The 16,527-nt window shown below is 37.3% G+C and overlaps 3 protein-coding genes across 4 annotated transcripts; 2 read left to right on the plus strand and 1 right to left on the minus strand.

Moving 5' to 3' along the window:
• The first annotated feature begins 2,183 nt into the window (after positions 1-2,183).
• LOC140781546 (monooxygenase 2-like) lies at positions 2,184-5,810 on the plus strand. Of its 2 annotated transcripts, none has more exons than XM_073127561.1 (5): positions 2,184-2,612; positions 3,132-3,197; positions 3,278-3,440; positions 4,243-4,480; positions 5,082-5,810. In XM_073127561.1, exons 1-5 carry the CDS (start codon positions 2,245-2,247, stop codon positions 5,603-5,605), a joined length of 1,359 nt encoding a protein of 452 aa, XP_072983662.1. In that variant the 5' UTR covers positions 2,184-2,244; the 3' UTR covers positions 5,606-5,810. The 2 variants fall into 2 exon arrangements, with proteins under 2 accessions (XP_072983662.1, XP_072983664.1); XM_073127563.1 differs by having other exon boundaries at positions 2,422-2,612; positions 3,122-3,197.
• Positions 5,811-6,135: 325 nt separating this feature from the next.
• Positions 6,136-11,011, plus strand: LOC140781547 (GTP-binding protein YPTM2). Its single transcript, XM_073127564.1, has 8 exons — positions 6,136-6,397; positions 8,049-8,121; positions 8,743-8,790; positions 8,882-8,929; positions 9,962-10,033; positions 10,123-10,278; positions 10,441-10,544; positions 10,636-11,011. The coding sequence occupies exons 1-8, from the start codon at positions 6,384-6,386 to the stop codon at positions 10,730-10,732; spliced, it is 612 nt and encodes a 203-aa protein (XP_072983665.1). The 5' UTR covers positions 6,136-6,383; the 3' UTR covers positions 10,733-11,011.
• Positions 11,012-12,031: 1,020 nt separating this feature from the next.
• On the minus strand, positions 12,032-14,699 carry LOC140781548 (transcription factor MYB1R1-like). The gene is made up of 5 exons (XM_073127565.1): positions 14,227-14,699; positions 13,025-13,236; positions 12,850-12,942; positions 12,605-12,715; positions 12,032-12,531 (listed from the first exon to the last, which is right to left on the minus strand). Exons 1-5 carry the CDS (start codon positions 14,504-14,506, stop codon positions 12,244-12,246), a joined length of 984 nt encoding a protein of 327 aa, XP_072983666.1. The 5' UTR covers positions 14,507-14,699; the 3' UTR covers positions 12,032-12,243.
• Between the last annotated feature and the right edge of the window lie 1,828 nt (positions 14,700-16,527).

Consider the following 16,527-nt stretch of genomic DNA (forward strand, 5'->3'; position numbering starts at 1 on the left):
GGAGAGAGAAGCCCATAAATAATGGGTTGAGAAAAGATGAGAAGGAAGTAGAGGGTGATTGAGAGATAAGGAAATATTCACATTTATATCGCAGACCGCTTAAGAGCATCTTTAAACGAGAGCTCTATATTAGAGCAAAAAGACAAATGCGCTCCAATTCATCTTGCTCTATATTTATTATTTAATATATATATTATATATTAAATTTTTAATCACTTAATAGGTTCTCTTAATGTTATTGCTTTTTAATAAAAAGTATATAGTTAGAAAACTCTCATTGACATATAAGACTAATATAATAGTTTCAGAAATAATTTTAAATTACTAATTTTTTAATTAAACGCATCAAAATTATATTACACGAAATAAAATTTTAAAATTTAAAAGAACTTAAATAATGTAATATTAGACCCATTTTAAAGATCTCGATGCGATGAGAGCTTTCTAACTATACTATTTTTTATTTAAACTTATTAGTAAAATTAATTAGCTAATTAGATTATTTAATAAAGGATGCAAACATAATTTAAAATTTTGGATTAAGCTTTTGTAGGGCAAAATTGGTATTTAAAAAAATTGAATAGTATTGGAGCTGAAAATTTTTGGATGGGGCTCCAAATTTAGAGCTCCGCCGACTCTAAATTTGGAGTCTCTTTTGAAGCTTGATTGGAGCTTCACCGGGCTCCAAATTTGGTGTTTTGGAGGTTGGTTGGAGATGCTAAAAGAGGATGCGTTATTTTCTTATTAATTTTGGTGATAATCCCCTTTTCCCTACATAAACTATCACTCATTTTAATAATAACTTTTAAACTTTTTCTTTGGTACACATAGAGATGATCATTAGGCCCAACCCACCCAAACCCAACCCGAACCCGCCAGATTTTAATCGAGCTAAGCCCGGCCCAACCTGAGCCCAAAATAGTAATGGACGACATGAGCTAAGCCTTTGCCCGCCCAGCCCAACTCAAAAGCCTAACCCACTACTCTCATTTATGGTCTGACCCATAATGCATACATATCCCTATATTTTTTTTAGTCACATAATAGATATTTAGTAAACTATATATTAATATATAAGTATGTTTCTATGAAAGATAACTAAAATATCTTCATATAAACTTATTCAGCTTAGCCCAATAAGATATAATATTTTTATATTTAATCCATTATACCTAACTCAAACCCAATATCTAATGGGCTAGTCGGTAACGGGCTAGAATATTCTAGCCTGGCCTTGCCCGAGTGATTAGTAGGTCGGACCGTGAACAAATATATAAGCTCGGTTAGCTCAAAAAGTTATACCCGAACCCTACTCGAACCCAACCCCGCCCGCTTGATGATCATCTCTAGATACACACTAACCCCTTGAACTATTAGAAATACCTTACCCACTTAATGTCGTGGGCATAATCAGTGAATTGACCAGATTGCCTATGCACTCATAATGGCGGAATAGTTAAGTGTCTTAGCTAATATTAATTTTTTTAATCTTTTTTGAAATTTTATTATTTCCCTCTGCCCTAATCCGCATTTCTCCTAGAACTTCTTTCATCACCAAGCTCCTTGCCTTGTTAATGGTCATGAAGCAAAGGTATAAGTGCTCCTCCAGCTCATCCAGCTACCGGTTAAAGTTCGCATCTTCCACACCTACCGTATCACCTCCTCCACTAGCCACCTCAACCCACTGTCTCGCCACTCCAAGGATAGCTGCAGAAGCTCGTCCATGTGTTCCACCTCATCATGCAACCTCGCCACCAATTGACTTATCGTGCCTTGTTGAGTTGGGAGATTCCTTCTCTTCTCTCCTTGGATGCGTTGAGACGACCCTCTAGATCTCCATGACTCCACCTTTCTCTCTTCTTCCCTAATCTGGAGTCGTAAGAAGAATGGGTTGGGTTGAAGTTGGGAAAAAAATCTTGAGATTTTTTTAAGGGAAAATTTCCACCTTTCTCTCTAGGATGGTTGATTTGCATGTATCTATTTTGGCTTTTGTTGTTGGGTCTACAGAAAGAATAAAGAGAAAATAGGTAGTAATAGCAGTGTATTATGATTTCTCACAGCAAATTAAAGGAATTGATAGCAGTGCCAGGGGCGTAATTTGAAAATAGCGGGAATAAAGGGTTTGAATAGTCAATCGTCTAAATGTAGGATGTTATATGCAAAATTCGCAAGCGTATAAGTTTGATTGATCATTGATAAGATTTTTTTTTATGCGCTCTCGTTCGCTCATCGACTTATGGGCTTATGGCTCTCATCCAAATTCCCTCCTTTTTCCACCCCATGGCTTCGCTCTCCTCCTCTCTCTTCCTTCTCCCCTTCCCTCCATCTCCCCGCCTCTCGATGCGACGCCCTAATCCCAACCCTCGGACCTTCCTCCCAATCTCGGCATCCGCCGCTCGATCCGAGGATGTCGTCATCGTCGGCGCCGGAATCGCAGGACTCGCCACCGCCGCCTCCCTCCGCAAGCTCGGGGTGTCATCTCTCGTGCTGGAGCAGGGCGAGTCGCTTCGCACCGGTGGGACCTCGCTGACGCTGTTCAAGAACGCGTGGCGCGTGCTCGACTCGATCGGCGTCGGGGACGAGCTCAGATCCAAGTTCCTTCAAATCCAGGGGTACGATTCGAACCCTGAAGGCGCCATCTTGGTGCCCTGTTCGTTAATGTTTTTTTGGGAAAAAGAACTAATTTAACCCATGTGGTTTTGGATATTTTTCATATTTGGTTTCTATCAAGGAATTGATATCCACAGAGCAACCGTAAATAATTTCACGTTAGATTCTTTAGGCTCTTCGCACTCCAGCAATTCTTTGTAGAATTATTTTCTGTAGATAGTATCTTTTTTCCTGCTATGTGATGCCAGTACCTCTTCTATAATAGAGATCCATATGTTAAGCAAACTCAATAGAAATCCTTGGTTTAATCGTGCGGTACGCTTTGCAATTTTACAAAATTACTTCTAGTCTCTTGAAGTCAGGAGGTCAAATGAAGTAACTTTAAATGTCACGAACCACATGATCTCTATTGTTGAAGTTAAACTCCAAGAACCAAACTGAATTTCTAATATCTTGTTAATATCATTTGTGCTGCATGCAATTTTTTTTCTCACTTCTTTGGTGGTTTCAGCTGTGCTCAGATTGGTGATGAGATCGGAAGATGGAAGAGAGCTTAGATCATTCACATTCGAGGAAGAAGCCCCTGGGTAATTGTTGTCCTCAGTGTGGTGTAACTTTTAGATATAGAGATTACACTGTTTCAGCTATCTGATATCCATTGTGGCAGGCAAGAAGTGCGTGCTGTGGAAAGGAGAGAGCTTCTTGAGACTTTGGCTTCTAAGTTGCCTCCAAACACGATAGCTTTCTCATCCAAATTGAAGTCTATTACAAGGCAAGGGAGCGATGGGACTTTACTAGAACTTGATAATGGTGACCGTCTGCTGGCTAAGGTATTTCCTAATTAAGTTGATAAAATCTGCACCTTGATGAAAATGCCTCTTATTATATTTGAATGGTGACAGCACTTTTCTGATGCTTATATCTTCGTTGTGCACACGCAAATAAGCTTTTTCTGATGCTGGCTAAGCTTTTTGTGCCGCTATTTTCTTAGGATCTGGCTGAATTCCTGCAACTGCAGTTATAGGCTGACGACAAATAGGATGATTAGAGATTTTATATTTGCTGCATCTATGTATCTAGTGAACCTCTTTAATCGTTGGTATTTTGTCATCTTGAGATTTTGGATACTTTTGCCTCCTCGTCACATCTGCTGGTAATTTAAGAAGAGTGGTTTCTTTTAATATGCTGTCTGATGGTCTAAGTGGACATTGAACATAGTATCTTGATCTGCATCAATACATGATTCCTGTAAAGTATAACCAAGAAAATGGCCATTCACTAAAACAAGAATTTTAACAATTTCTAGTACGAAATCAAAGAAATTTAATGTTACACTAAGTCATGCAAAAAGGACAATGCTAGGTTGAAATGGTGCCTAGGCCATTAGGCAAAGGTGGCAGTTTTTTTAATTAAAATATTTTGTTTTTCCAATTTATTTTCCTTTAACTGGGTCAATATCCATATGATACAAGTGATATAGAGTTCTCGAATATAAATCGTTTGAGTGTGGAGTTCTGGTTTCCCTATTCTTTGATATTCTGCTTTACAAAGGGGAAATTGCTTATTTGAATTAGTGTTAGTTTAGTCACTCTGTGGCCTACTACCTAATCATCCTTTCGTCCATGGTAACAGATTGTGATTGGCTGCGATGGCATTCGCTCACCAATAGCCAGGTGGATGGGCTTTTCAGAGCCTCGCTATGTTGGGCATTCTGCATTTCGTGGCCTTGGACTATATCCTGAAGGTCAACCATTTAAATCAAAGGTGAACTATATCTATGGAAGGGGCCTGCGAGCTGGTTTTGTTCCAGTTTCTCCTACAAAAGTCTATTGGTTCATTTGCTTCAATAGCGGTACTTCAGTTCCACCAGGTCCACCTAATGAAACTTTGCTCTAACATGTCTTCTCAGTTATTTAAATTATTCCAAATGAAAGTCATACTGATCTCGAACAAACAAAATGGAAACTACATTCTTTTCTCTGCATAGAAATTGAGTTATATTCTTGTTAGTATGGTTGCTGAACGAAAAGATTAATGATCGAGAAATCACTAGCAGAAACAATTATAAGTGATCATAAGAGTTGGTAAAAATTGTGCCATCTGCCAGAGGCCACATCGGTGGGAGCACTAAGACATTCTTTATAACATTAAGGGCTTTATAAGCACTAATGGATACTTCGATCAATAATCTTTGCAGTAGTAATTTGAAACCTGTTGTACTTTTTAGTACCAACTAAGACTAAGCAAAATGTCAGAAATATATAAGCATTATTATTTGGATACATTGGATGACAAATTTTACAAGAATGAGCGGCATTGGTATATTATTATGTTACTTGAATTTTTCTTCATATTATGGTGGCTTCAACAATACAATGGGGAAATAGCTTCAACAGCATGCACATATGTGGAGTTCCTTATTAGTTTAGCAACTAACGAGTTACTTTTATATGCGAATCATGTTCCAACAGGATCAAGAGCCGGAGACCGATCTGCTCTGAAGAAGGAAGCACTTAATCTTGTAAGAAGCTGGCCTCGGGAGCTCTTGGACATCATCCAAAAGACCCCTGAAGACATCGTTGTCAAGACTCCACTGGCGGACCGCTGGCTATGGCCTGGTCTTAGCCCACCGGCATCCAAACGTGGAGTGGTGGTGGTTGGAGACGCATGGCACCCCATGACGCCGAACCTTGCGCAGGGTGGTTGCTGCGCATTGGAGGATGCAGTGGTTCTATCTAGAAAGCTTGCAGCCGCCATTGATGGAGGGCAGGGAATGATTGATGATGCTCTGAGAGATTACGGCCAGGACCGCTGGTCTCGTGTTTTTCCGTTGACAGCTCGATCTAACTTGGTCGGATCTTTGTTGCAGTGGGAGAATCCTCTTGTCTGTGCCATTAGGAATGATATTGCAATCCCCAAGCTGGTGAGACTAGGGCCATTCCTTGAGCACACAAATTTTGAGTGTGACTTGCCAGAACCAGTGACATCTACGTGAACTTCTTGTATGAGACTAGCTCTCAAACTGATTGCAGAGACTAGTTGCATCTACTTGGCCTCTTTCCAATTCATACAGTTCTTATACTGAAAATTATGTAAGGCGATATTTGGGGATAAAAACATCAAAGGGAGAAGGCACTATGAACTGGATGAATCCATGTATATGTCAATAATAAACTTCTTCTTCTTCTTCTTCTTTTTCATATACTTTTGTTTACTTTGCTTGTTATGATTGTGGAAATTCCAAACTTGGGCCTTGTGACAGAGTTGTGGATGAATACAGTATGGTTACATCGTTTGGTTGACTATTGTGAAGTTGGGTGAGATCTTATACTCCAATATCATGATTTAGATCCGACCCGGTATCTTACCGGATGTGCAATTTGGACCCAGATAGATAGAAGTCGGAGATGTGCCGTGTTCTCTGAGACTCTTGACACTTGCATCGCCGACTCTGACTCATCTCCATCTTCTCACCGTACCTCTGCCGCCGACTTATAAATGAATTTACCTAATTACCCCCACGTCAAGTGAACATTTAAGAGCTGTCGCTTCTCCTTCCTCCCACGTCTTCCCCTATTTATATTTGGTGCCCGCAATTCTTCTCTCTCTCTCTCGCTCTCAAATTCTCCATTGCTTTGCTTCGAAACCCTAGGAGGGAAGGGGATACTATTGCCTCCGGTCTCTTCTTTCTTCCCCGTTTCCCCGCAAAGTTCTGCCCTTGGTCCCGCCGGGGAATCGCAGCCGTAGGCGTCGTTTTCCTCATCCATCACGCCATGAATCCGGAGTAGTAAGCTTCTCATCTTTATCCGATTAATTCGCAGTTCCTTTTGGGGTTTTAGATCGGTCGGTGGGTTTGGTGTTTAGATCTCGCCGGATCTGGTTTGTTGTTGTTGTTGTTGTTGTTGTTGTTGTTGTTGTTGTTGTTAATGAGGAGGGATCATGAGACTGGTTATTTGACGAGATATAGGATCCAGATCAAATGATAGTGCTTGAGATCTGACTGGTGATTTGACGATACATCTAGCGGTTACTAATATTAATTATTAAAAGAAGTCTATCTGTCTCATACGTATACATTCAATTATGTCTATATATGTTTTTCTTAGAGTATTTGTGCATATTTATAAATTATAATCCTCACTAACTTTTCTCTCTTAAATCTCGTGGCCTGATGGTTAAAATTTCTTTGTACTTATATAACGTGAATCCAATGTGTGAAAATAAGTCTACATCCTCAGTCTTATCTTCTACTAAAATTACCTGTAATTGTAAGTAGGTTTTGAATATTTCAATATATTGTCAATTTTGCGAAGTTAGAAATATCGTGAACAGATACTTGTATATGCTTTTGTCTTCATATGTACATGCACATTTCTGTATTCATAAGAACGTGAGGAAGATGATTTTGTTGTCTCTATTGGAAACAACAGGTTAATGGCAGTAATGAAAGGAGAAAATCTTCAGACAAAAATTATACCAGAAAAAATAGTTGTTTGAACATAGTTTGACACCTCTCATGCTATGATGTTTATGTTTGTGTAGAGACTTTTGTATCTGGGTACACGGAATCCTCACTTCTGATAGCCAGCCTGATATTTTAATGGGAATACAAGTTGCTCAAAGTGTAGTTTCTGGGCATATCCAATATTATGATAATTATGTTTGCATAGAGACTCTTGTCAAAGCTGAATATTTGGGTACACGGAAAACCTCACTGCTGATATTTCAATGGGAACTAGAACAGATGACAAGTTGCTTGAAGTTTTGGGCATATCCTCCTATAGTATGATGGTTATGTCAATATGTTGGGACTCTTGTCACCGCTAACCGTCTTAGAGGCATTATATATTTATATTATGATTCCTTGTTTGTTGTTATGTTCTGGAAGGGTGCTGTGTCATTCTTAAGGAGTGAAGGCTCAGCAATTTTTTTAATGTTCTAATTTAGTGGATGGTGAATATGCTCCTTCAGTGCTTCATCTTCATGTATTTTTTTCATGCTTCTAGTATTAGAGTTAATTTATTTGTCTTTTCCCCCATCCATTCTCTTTTAATATTTTTAATGTTGATACATCTTGTTGTATATCAAATAAAAGATCGGATTTATATCAAAGGATGTTATATTTTTGTTCTTTCTCTTTATTCATTGGCATGGGTTACTATAGTATGCAACATATATTTTGTGAAGATATTTAAAAAATTATCATACAGTAGGGTTCAGCTATCTGGAAATATGACAGATTAGTAGTTATGACTGAATGAGCCATTTATTTACTGGTCTTTCTTCTGGTTGTCTACTGATGTTTCTTAGTAGTGTGTTTTAGTGGGACCTGTAGAATGTAGATGTAATGCATTTCACTAACAACATTTGTGACTTTCCTTTTCTTGTTTATTTCTTGAAATTTAGGGAATTAACTTCATGATCTCTTAAATTTGCAGTGACTATCTCTTCAAGCTTCTGCTTATTGGAGATTCAGGCGTTGGAAAGTCATGCCTCCTCCTGAGGTTTGCGGTAAGAATTAGAGGAAGAATAATTCTCTTTTCAGCTTTAAATGTAGCCCTCTAGTTGGAGAACTGATTTCCGAGATTGCTAACCTTGTTATCATAGGAAATCAGAAATCCCTCTCTACTTTTTCTTTATGAAAATGAATGTGGTACACCAGTATACAAATAGCTAATGGAACTGTTTCTATTCATAAATCTGCTATGGACATTTATCTTCTTTTATGCATTAAATGGGTTGAAAACCTTTTTTTTTGGTGCTTGTGGACTTTGGTGATCAGTGACCCTTATCTCTGCACGACTAGAGTATACTTCTGATATCTTTAGAAAAAGATAACGCAAACACAATTTTCTGTTATGTAGACCATAGAACTAGATTACATACTTTGTCAAGCCCAAAAAGTTTTGGTGGAACCTACATGGCCAAGGTGATCCATTTGTTAATCCCCTGTTGTAGAACAAAGCTAATGATGTTTGTGTACACTGCTGAAAGTTTATCCTATAGTACTATTGTAGTATATCGTGCGGATTGTACCTGTAGGGGTTAAGCATAGTGGCCGTAGATTATGCTATAATGAGTTTTTTTTTCTCTTGTAAGAGGCTCAACTATATTTTGTGTTTTTGTGGTTAGGATGATTCATACTTGGAGAGCTATATCAGTACAATTGGAGTTGATTTTGTAAGTGCAATATCCATTAAATGCTCAGAAAAGTATCTTTACTCTGCATGTAACACATAAGTTACTTTTTTTTTTAAAAAAATTCCTGCAGAAAATACGCACTGTGGAGCAGGATGGGAAGACTATTAAGCTTCAAATTGTGAGTTTTGTTTATATGATTTGCAACCTTAAAATATTTCTTCTACCTGATATACTTATTTATTTCTTGTGCCATTGGTAGCATTCTAATAGTCTTTCATGTCTGCTGAGGAAGGTAAGTAGTAGTTAACCTACTTCGCAATTAATCTTGTCTTGTTGCATAGCTGGCCAAAGATATGTTACGATACATCTTATTTCCGGTGCACATGTGAGAAATGGCTGTAGAGGATCAAATGCATAATTCTTGTCATGTATATTTTATTTGATATATCGAGGATGAACTTGCAAGTTGGAATATAGTAGATGACTTTACTAAATTGGTGGTTCCTCGATCCTATAGATTGCGGTATATTGTTAGGAAGAAAGACAGGAGTAGAAGCTGTCGAAGCTGAATTGTGAAAAAAATCTGTGCACTCATGCTTTTAGAAAGTAGCTAATATCTTAATAAAAGCACATCTTAGAATTAGTTAGAGCATAAAGCTACCACAAAAGTAATGTATTAACCTTAAAATGTTATGTATTAACCTTAAAATGTTATGTATTTTATGTGAAACAAATTTATAAATTCCTAGCCCACTTCCTTTTGTTAAATACAGTGAATATTGAAATTCTTTTCCTTCTACTGTGCAATCTTTACCATGGGCTTTTAAGAAACAAAAGGAATGATGTTATGCTCTCTTTATTCTGAATAAAACAGAAATTTTGACTAGTGCCTTGTTTTATGATTTTTTTTACCTTAGCAGTGCAGCCAAGGAACCACATCCACATAGAGAAGTGCATAGATCACATTTAGAACTGTAGATGCAATCACTGTCGTGTATCTGTTTCTTTATGTAAGAAACATGCTTAGTAAAAGGCAACTTCATCAATTAGTGTTCTGAACTCTTGTGAGTGACTGCCATTGAATTATGGCAGTTCCATGAATTTGTTGACCTACAGTATGGTCCATGTGCCCTGATTCCCTGAATGTAGCAGTGGTTGCTAAACTAATCTTCTCTTCTTGAACTCTATTTCTCCTTTTTCTTGGTCACAGTGGGATACAGCTGGTCAAGAACGTTTCAGGACAATTACAAGCAGTTACTATCGAGGTGCCCATGGCATCATTGTAAGTCCTTATGCAACTCCATTGATAATTTGCATTTTACTCTTCTATAAAGTATCAACAAAACTCATGCAACATGTCATGGTTTGCAGGTTGTATATGATGTGACAGACCAGGAGAGTTTCAATAATGTAAAGCAATGGCTAAGTGAAATTGATCGTTATGCTAGTGAGAACGTAAACAAGCTTCTCGTGGGCAACAAGTGTGATCTTACTGCCAACAAAGTAGTGTCTTACGAGACAGCAAAGGTGATTTGTTAATAAATTCTACTTCATTCGATGCCCTTTTACAGTCTTTTATTTTTTCTTCTAGACCTTCACATCTTAGTGATCATGAAATTGTTGAGTTGGTAATTCAGAGGCTTATTTGCTTCCTTCATTTGGTTATTGACTTAAAAACACTTCTTTTAGGCATTTGCTGATGAAATTGGTATTCCATTCATGGAGACTAGCGCAAAGAATGCAACAAACGTAGAGCAGGCATTCATGGCCATGGCTGCCTCAATCAAGGACAGGTGTGTCATCTAAGGGAACTTTTAACCTTCGATAGTTATTACCACATGTACATCCAAGTTACCTAAGATGAAATATTCCTCTTGCTCTCAGGATGGCCAGCCAACCAACCATGAATAATGCGAGGCCGGCGACTGTGCAGATCCGTGGACAACCTGTCAATCAGAAGACTACTTGCTGCTCTTCTTAATTTGCATACTTTTAGCAGTGGCGTCTATAAACTCAACTGGTCTGCATCCTATCTATTCAGGACGATGTTCTACATACGTTCTTCACCATGCTATTGTCATTATTCGATTCTTTCTACGATTTGTTTTCAACCCTGGACTTAGACAGGTGATTTGGGAAAAAAGAAAGTCTGTTTGTATTGTGGAATTAGCAAAGTATCTTTTTTGTCCACGTCTGTTTTCTTTACTCTGTAACTAAATGGTAAAAGCTGAGGTTCGAAATCAGATTCTGTTACTAAGCATTCAGTCCTTTTAAGTTGATGGTAAGACTGTCTGATAAAATCTTCATCATACTGGGGATAGTAATATTGGGGGTTCTCCTTATCCAAACCGTGAGCCCTTCTAGTGGACAAAGAAGTTTGGTTAACTATTGCCTTCAATTTCTTATGCTAGCTAGCATTAGAGAGCTTATATAGGAGATTAACTTATTCTCATATTTATTTGTATATCAGTGGTGTGTAATAAAATGTGATATAAAATTGAAATGATAGTTTTATAAATGATCAAATATTTTTTATATGGATGTTTTGTAAAGGGTAAAATAGTAGTCAATAAATATAAAATTATTAAATGAAGGAGACGAGAAGAGAAGCGAGACATATATATTACTATATTAGTATAGATCTAAGTGGTTGTTTTTTTAATATACAATATATGGAGCCAGCATATTTTCACCCAAAAGTATGAAATCCTCTTACCTATCTCTTTTACTGATCTTGAGGATCCAGACTCATCATATAGGCCATCATAACGGGAAAATTAATGGGTAAAGCCACTTTTTCTTTATTAAGCATCACCTTTTGGAATCAAGGAATTCTTCAGAAAGGAGTTAACCTCTTCCCTGACTTGCCACACTTGATTGAGTTTACCTGTTTGATCCTATTAGAACCTGGAGGCTGTGAATAGCTTTTGTAAAAAATAAAGGACCCCATAGCAATCTCTAATAAAAAGATTTGGTTTGGGTTCTTTGGAAGCTCAGTCACAAAAAGAACCTCCTCTTAGCAGCCACAGACACAGCTATCCTTGAAAAGTAGAGAGGCAAGTAGTAGCTGGCCTCACATAATGATGCACTGCACCATCCCAATCCCTAAAGTGGAGTGGACCACATAAACACCCCCCTTAACTTCCTCTTCCAGTAGTATCCTTTTTACAGCATCATCTCAACATCCCAATTATTCAAGCATCAAATCAGAAGCTCAGAGCCACATGAGCCTCTCTGTCCCCAATGTTTCTCAAGTCGGAACAACGAACAAACACACTCATAGAGATAGAGACCTCTTGTATTCTTCTCCAATTATACATTATGAGTAAGGACACATCTCTGGCATTAGTGCTAGTTCACGTTTAGAAACATGAAATCACTTTGGATTTATAGCTCCTTGATTCAACAAGGCATTACCCATCTTTTCAATTGATCGTATGTCCATAACATGTCCCAGAGGTGGAGAGATATATCATACAGTACCAAAGCATATTAGCTAACACTTATGGCGCCTACAGAGCCCTGAGAAGATAACTTAGCCAGACTTTGCGGCTGAGGCGGTGCGATGCGGAGCTCCAGATCGCTGCCTTCATTTGATTTAGAAGTCGCTGAAGAATGAGTTGGGCAATGCGTGTGAAGTAAGGATAGTTTGAGGAAATCAGGGGTGCATGCCATGGAGCTGGCTTGAAAAACTGAGTTCATCTGATCTGAATTCTTCACAGGTGCAACCGGAGAGATGGTTGGAATGGCTTGATCTGTTATGCTGCCTGACAAGTTCACCTGTTAAATGATCCCAATATTAGTAGATTTAGATCACTCTCGTCAAGATGAATATAGGATTGAGCTAAGTTACCGTGTACTCGGTGTTTTGGAAGTTTGTAGAGTTTCCATGATCTGTCATTAGGAGCATAACTGGGGATGCCTCTACACCCTGAGGTGCTATGACAAGAGGTGACCCCGGTGTCTGCAGAATAGCCAATAATGTTCCATGGTTACTCTTGTTCATATTCCAGGGAGTGCTCATAAAGTTGATGGTATATATTGTCGTGTACAGGCAAAAATGACTTGAAATGTATAAGAATCATGTGGGAGAATTACCATTTGATTGTCCTGACTAAGATGGTCAGGCTCTTCCTTACGTCCATTGATTTTCTTTGGAGGCAATGCCGCAGAAACTTCTGATTTGGTTACCTGAAAAATTACCAATAATGTTTAGAAATGAGACCAACAACAGAAGCACAAGAAATCACGCAGAGGAGTCAACAAGAGTTACCTTGTCATTCATCACAACATCAAAGAGGCTGGACCTGCGCTTCTTTTTACCCTGATTGATTTGCCTGAGGAAATACTTCTGAGCATGGCTAGCCACTTGGGTTGGCGTTCGAGTAGTCACAAAGTTCCTTGAGATTCCTCTCCAATCGCCTTTCCCAAGTTTCTCAAGTCCAGCTAAAAATGTTCGATGCTCTTCCTCAGTCCACGGTACCCCTGTATCAGAAAGCACAGTGATCTAGGCATCTCTTTCACAGAAAACAATAGAACTCCACCAGATCAACAAAGGAAGCAAGATGCAAATAATGAATGAGATGCAGATGATAAAAATAAATAGTAATCTTGCTTGCTTCCGACAGGACAGCAACATTATGCAAAATTTAGATCGTAATAATAGAGCAAAACTGATGCATATGTAGCAAAACATAGATACCTAAGAACAAAGGGAAAAGTCTATAATTCTTATTGGAATCAGCCATCTAATTATACTGAGTCAGCTTGCAGAAAACTTGCCAATTATTACAGATTGCTGTCAAAGTGGTAGAAGAGAATGTGCATGAGTGACAAAGGACTGAGACTCTTCAACTTCACAAATTTGTCTTCCAATTTCTCCTTTGGATTACCAGAATAACAGACAACTTGAAGCAAAATAAGATTTCATAAAATGAATAAAGCATTTACCAGATCAAGGGGTTGTATATTCTGTACATCCATTTCTTCTTCGAGACATTCTACTTATTATCAACAATGCTAAGAAATGGAAGGATCACTAAATACCATCCAAACCTAAATTTGGACAGTATGTTGCAGTATTATGATGGGTCAAATTGCATGAAATTATCTGAAACAAATTATCAGCAATACCTCTTTGATCAATAATAAAATGTTATCACATACAAACATACAATACACAGATGATTATCTTGCAAGGATTACGAAATATAATTGATTCCCATTATACTCATCAGACTTATAAATTGTGATTCTGTATGAGGATATCACTGCTAAAATAAAAGAGAACTTCGCATTAACCACATATATAGAATATTGCAATGCATAATACTCTTCGAGCAATACCAACAAAAATTCCCACCCAGAGGGCTTCTTAAAATCCAATTTTTAACAGATCTAACTGATAATATGCACTAAAAATTGAGACCCAGAGAGCAAAGGCACCAAATTAACTCAAGTTATAAAGAGGCCCACCTCTCTTACGCTCCTGACCTCTCTTCCTCCTCCCCACGGAATGGGCGAGGCCGCCATCGGAGATGTACCCATGATCCCCGCCGCCACGATCGGCGAAGGACGCCTTCGCCACGGAAAAGGAGGCCAAGTTTCCCATGCTCGCGCTCTTCCTTATCATCTCATCGTCCTCCTCGTCCTCCTCTTCCTCTTCCTCCTCCATCCTCCTCTCGTCCCAAATCCTCACCCCGAAGAGCTTGACTCCCTTCCTCTCCCCCTCCTCCTCCTCCCTCTTCATCTCCATGGCCAGCCGAATCTCGCGCGAATATCGATGCACCCCCCTCCTCCTCCTCCTCCTCCTACCTCTCCAGCTCCGTTTTCCTCTTCTCCTCCTCTCCCCTCTCTCTCTCTCTCTCTCTCTCTCTCTCTCTCTCTCTCTCTCTCTCTCTGGATTGCGACCTCTGAGCGGTAGACGAAGACGACTCGCCAATGGATTGGCCGGAGAGGTCGTCTGGTCGCAAAGGTTGTTTACATAGGAAGCGGAATCCAGGAACACCCCTAGATTTGGATTTATTTACGAAACTTGTCCTTATCGTTAAAGGACGGTTTTTAGTTCAGCATGGCGTGGGTAAGCAAGATATGGTAACCGCTGGTGACGATAAAAGCCACTTTTATACCAGATCAACGTTTTCTTAGAATAATAATAATAATAATAAATTAATAAAATCTAAATGGAAATTTTTTCAAAACATCTCCCCATTATAAACTTTACATATTCAACTTTTTTATTAAAAAAATCCATGATTTTTAAAAAATTTATTATTATAGTATCCTATTTTTACCATCATAATAAATTACTATCATGCGTTAAATAAAATTCTAATTAAAAAGATAGTGTTCTAATAAAAAAACTCGAGGTGAATTTTTTAATAAACTTCCCAAACCCAACATAAAGGGGATTACCTTCTCATAATTTTCTCCTATCCAAGCAAAAGCTTTTTTTTCCTTCTATGTGTTACTTTGATACGCATAATGATATAAATAATTTTATTTATAGATTTTATAATAAAATCTCATTTTCTAGAGAGTGATGGAGGGTGAGCTCACAGGGAGTGACCACACCGCTTCTATTTCGGTAAAATACCTGCGTATTAACGTCCAAAGATCTCATGCCACCCGTGCGGATATTAGACGATTGCGTCATTAAAGCCTGTAGCTTTTCTTAAAAAGAAAAAGGGGGGGTTTTTTACATAATTTTCACTAAAAACTTTTAAATATCATACTAGTCCTTACAACTTTTTTTTAAAATACTTTGGACTATTTTACAATTATCATTATGATTGATTTTAAGCAATATAATATTAACAAAACGCATAAATAACTAAAATAGTTTTTTTTTTGAAGTTTTAATTTTCTTGTACTGTGATATTGAGTAAACCTTACAGAGCTATTAAACATTTTAATCTTCTTACAATCTTTTATAGTTATCTTTATAACTAATTAATTAATAAAATCCTTTGTTTTTTTTTAAGAAAAATAATTATTTTAAATAATTTATATACGAGCAAAATGATCTTCTTTTATTATTAAAATTCAGTTCTAATCATGATAATTATGATATTTTAAAAGTTTTTAATGATAATTATATAACAATCTAAAAAAAAGTAGCCTATAATTACTTCTCTATGTTGGGTCAATATGGAAAAATCCCACCGTATTTACCACGTCCTAGAATTTGTGAGGAAGAATACCACACACACCATTGCCTATCTTTTTCCTAGAAAATTTCTTATATTTTTCTACCATTTATTCTTCGTCTTTTCTCTTTCTTTCTTTTTTAAATTTTCCTCGTATTTGACTAATTTATAGGTCAAATTTGTTTGAACGTGTAGAGATAAAGTTATAGATAATTAAATATTTTCAACGTGCTAAAATTAATATAAATTAAATTTTAGACGATAAAAATATAATAAATGTATTAATATTGTTTTTGATGTGTTCTATAGATTAATTAATTAAATATATGATAAAAACTATAAAAAAAAATCTCCTTTTTTCCTATTAGTTGAACTGGATTTTTTTTTATAAAAAAACATCTTAAAAAAAAGTATTAAAGAAGAGAAATTAAAATAAAAGCATAATTGGGTTAACTTAATTGGAGTTCTATATTGGCGATAATTTATTCGAAATCCAAATTAATCAAATAATAAAATAAGTCAACGCTAACACCATATGATGTAGTCTTGTGGTGTCATTACCTATCATTTTCCACTACATTTCTTTTCCCCTTTCTCCTCTATTTTATCATCTCTATCCTGTCAAAGT

This window comes from Typha latifolia, chromosome 2, assembly GCF_019914945.1.
Source record: "Typha latifolia isolate L0001 chromosome 2, TyphaL0001v2, whole genome shotgun sequence".
Lineage (NCBI taxonomy): Eukaryota > Viridiplantae > Streptophyta > Magnoliopsida > Poales > Typhaceae > Typha > Typha latifolia.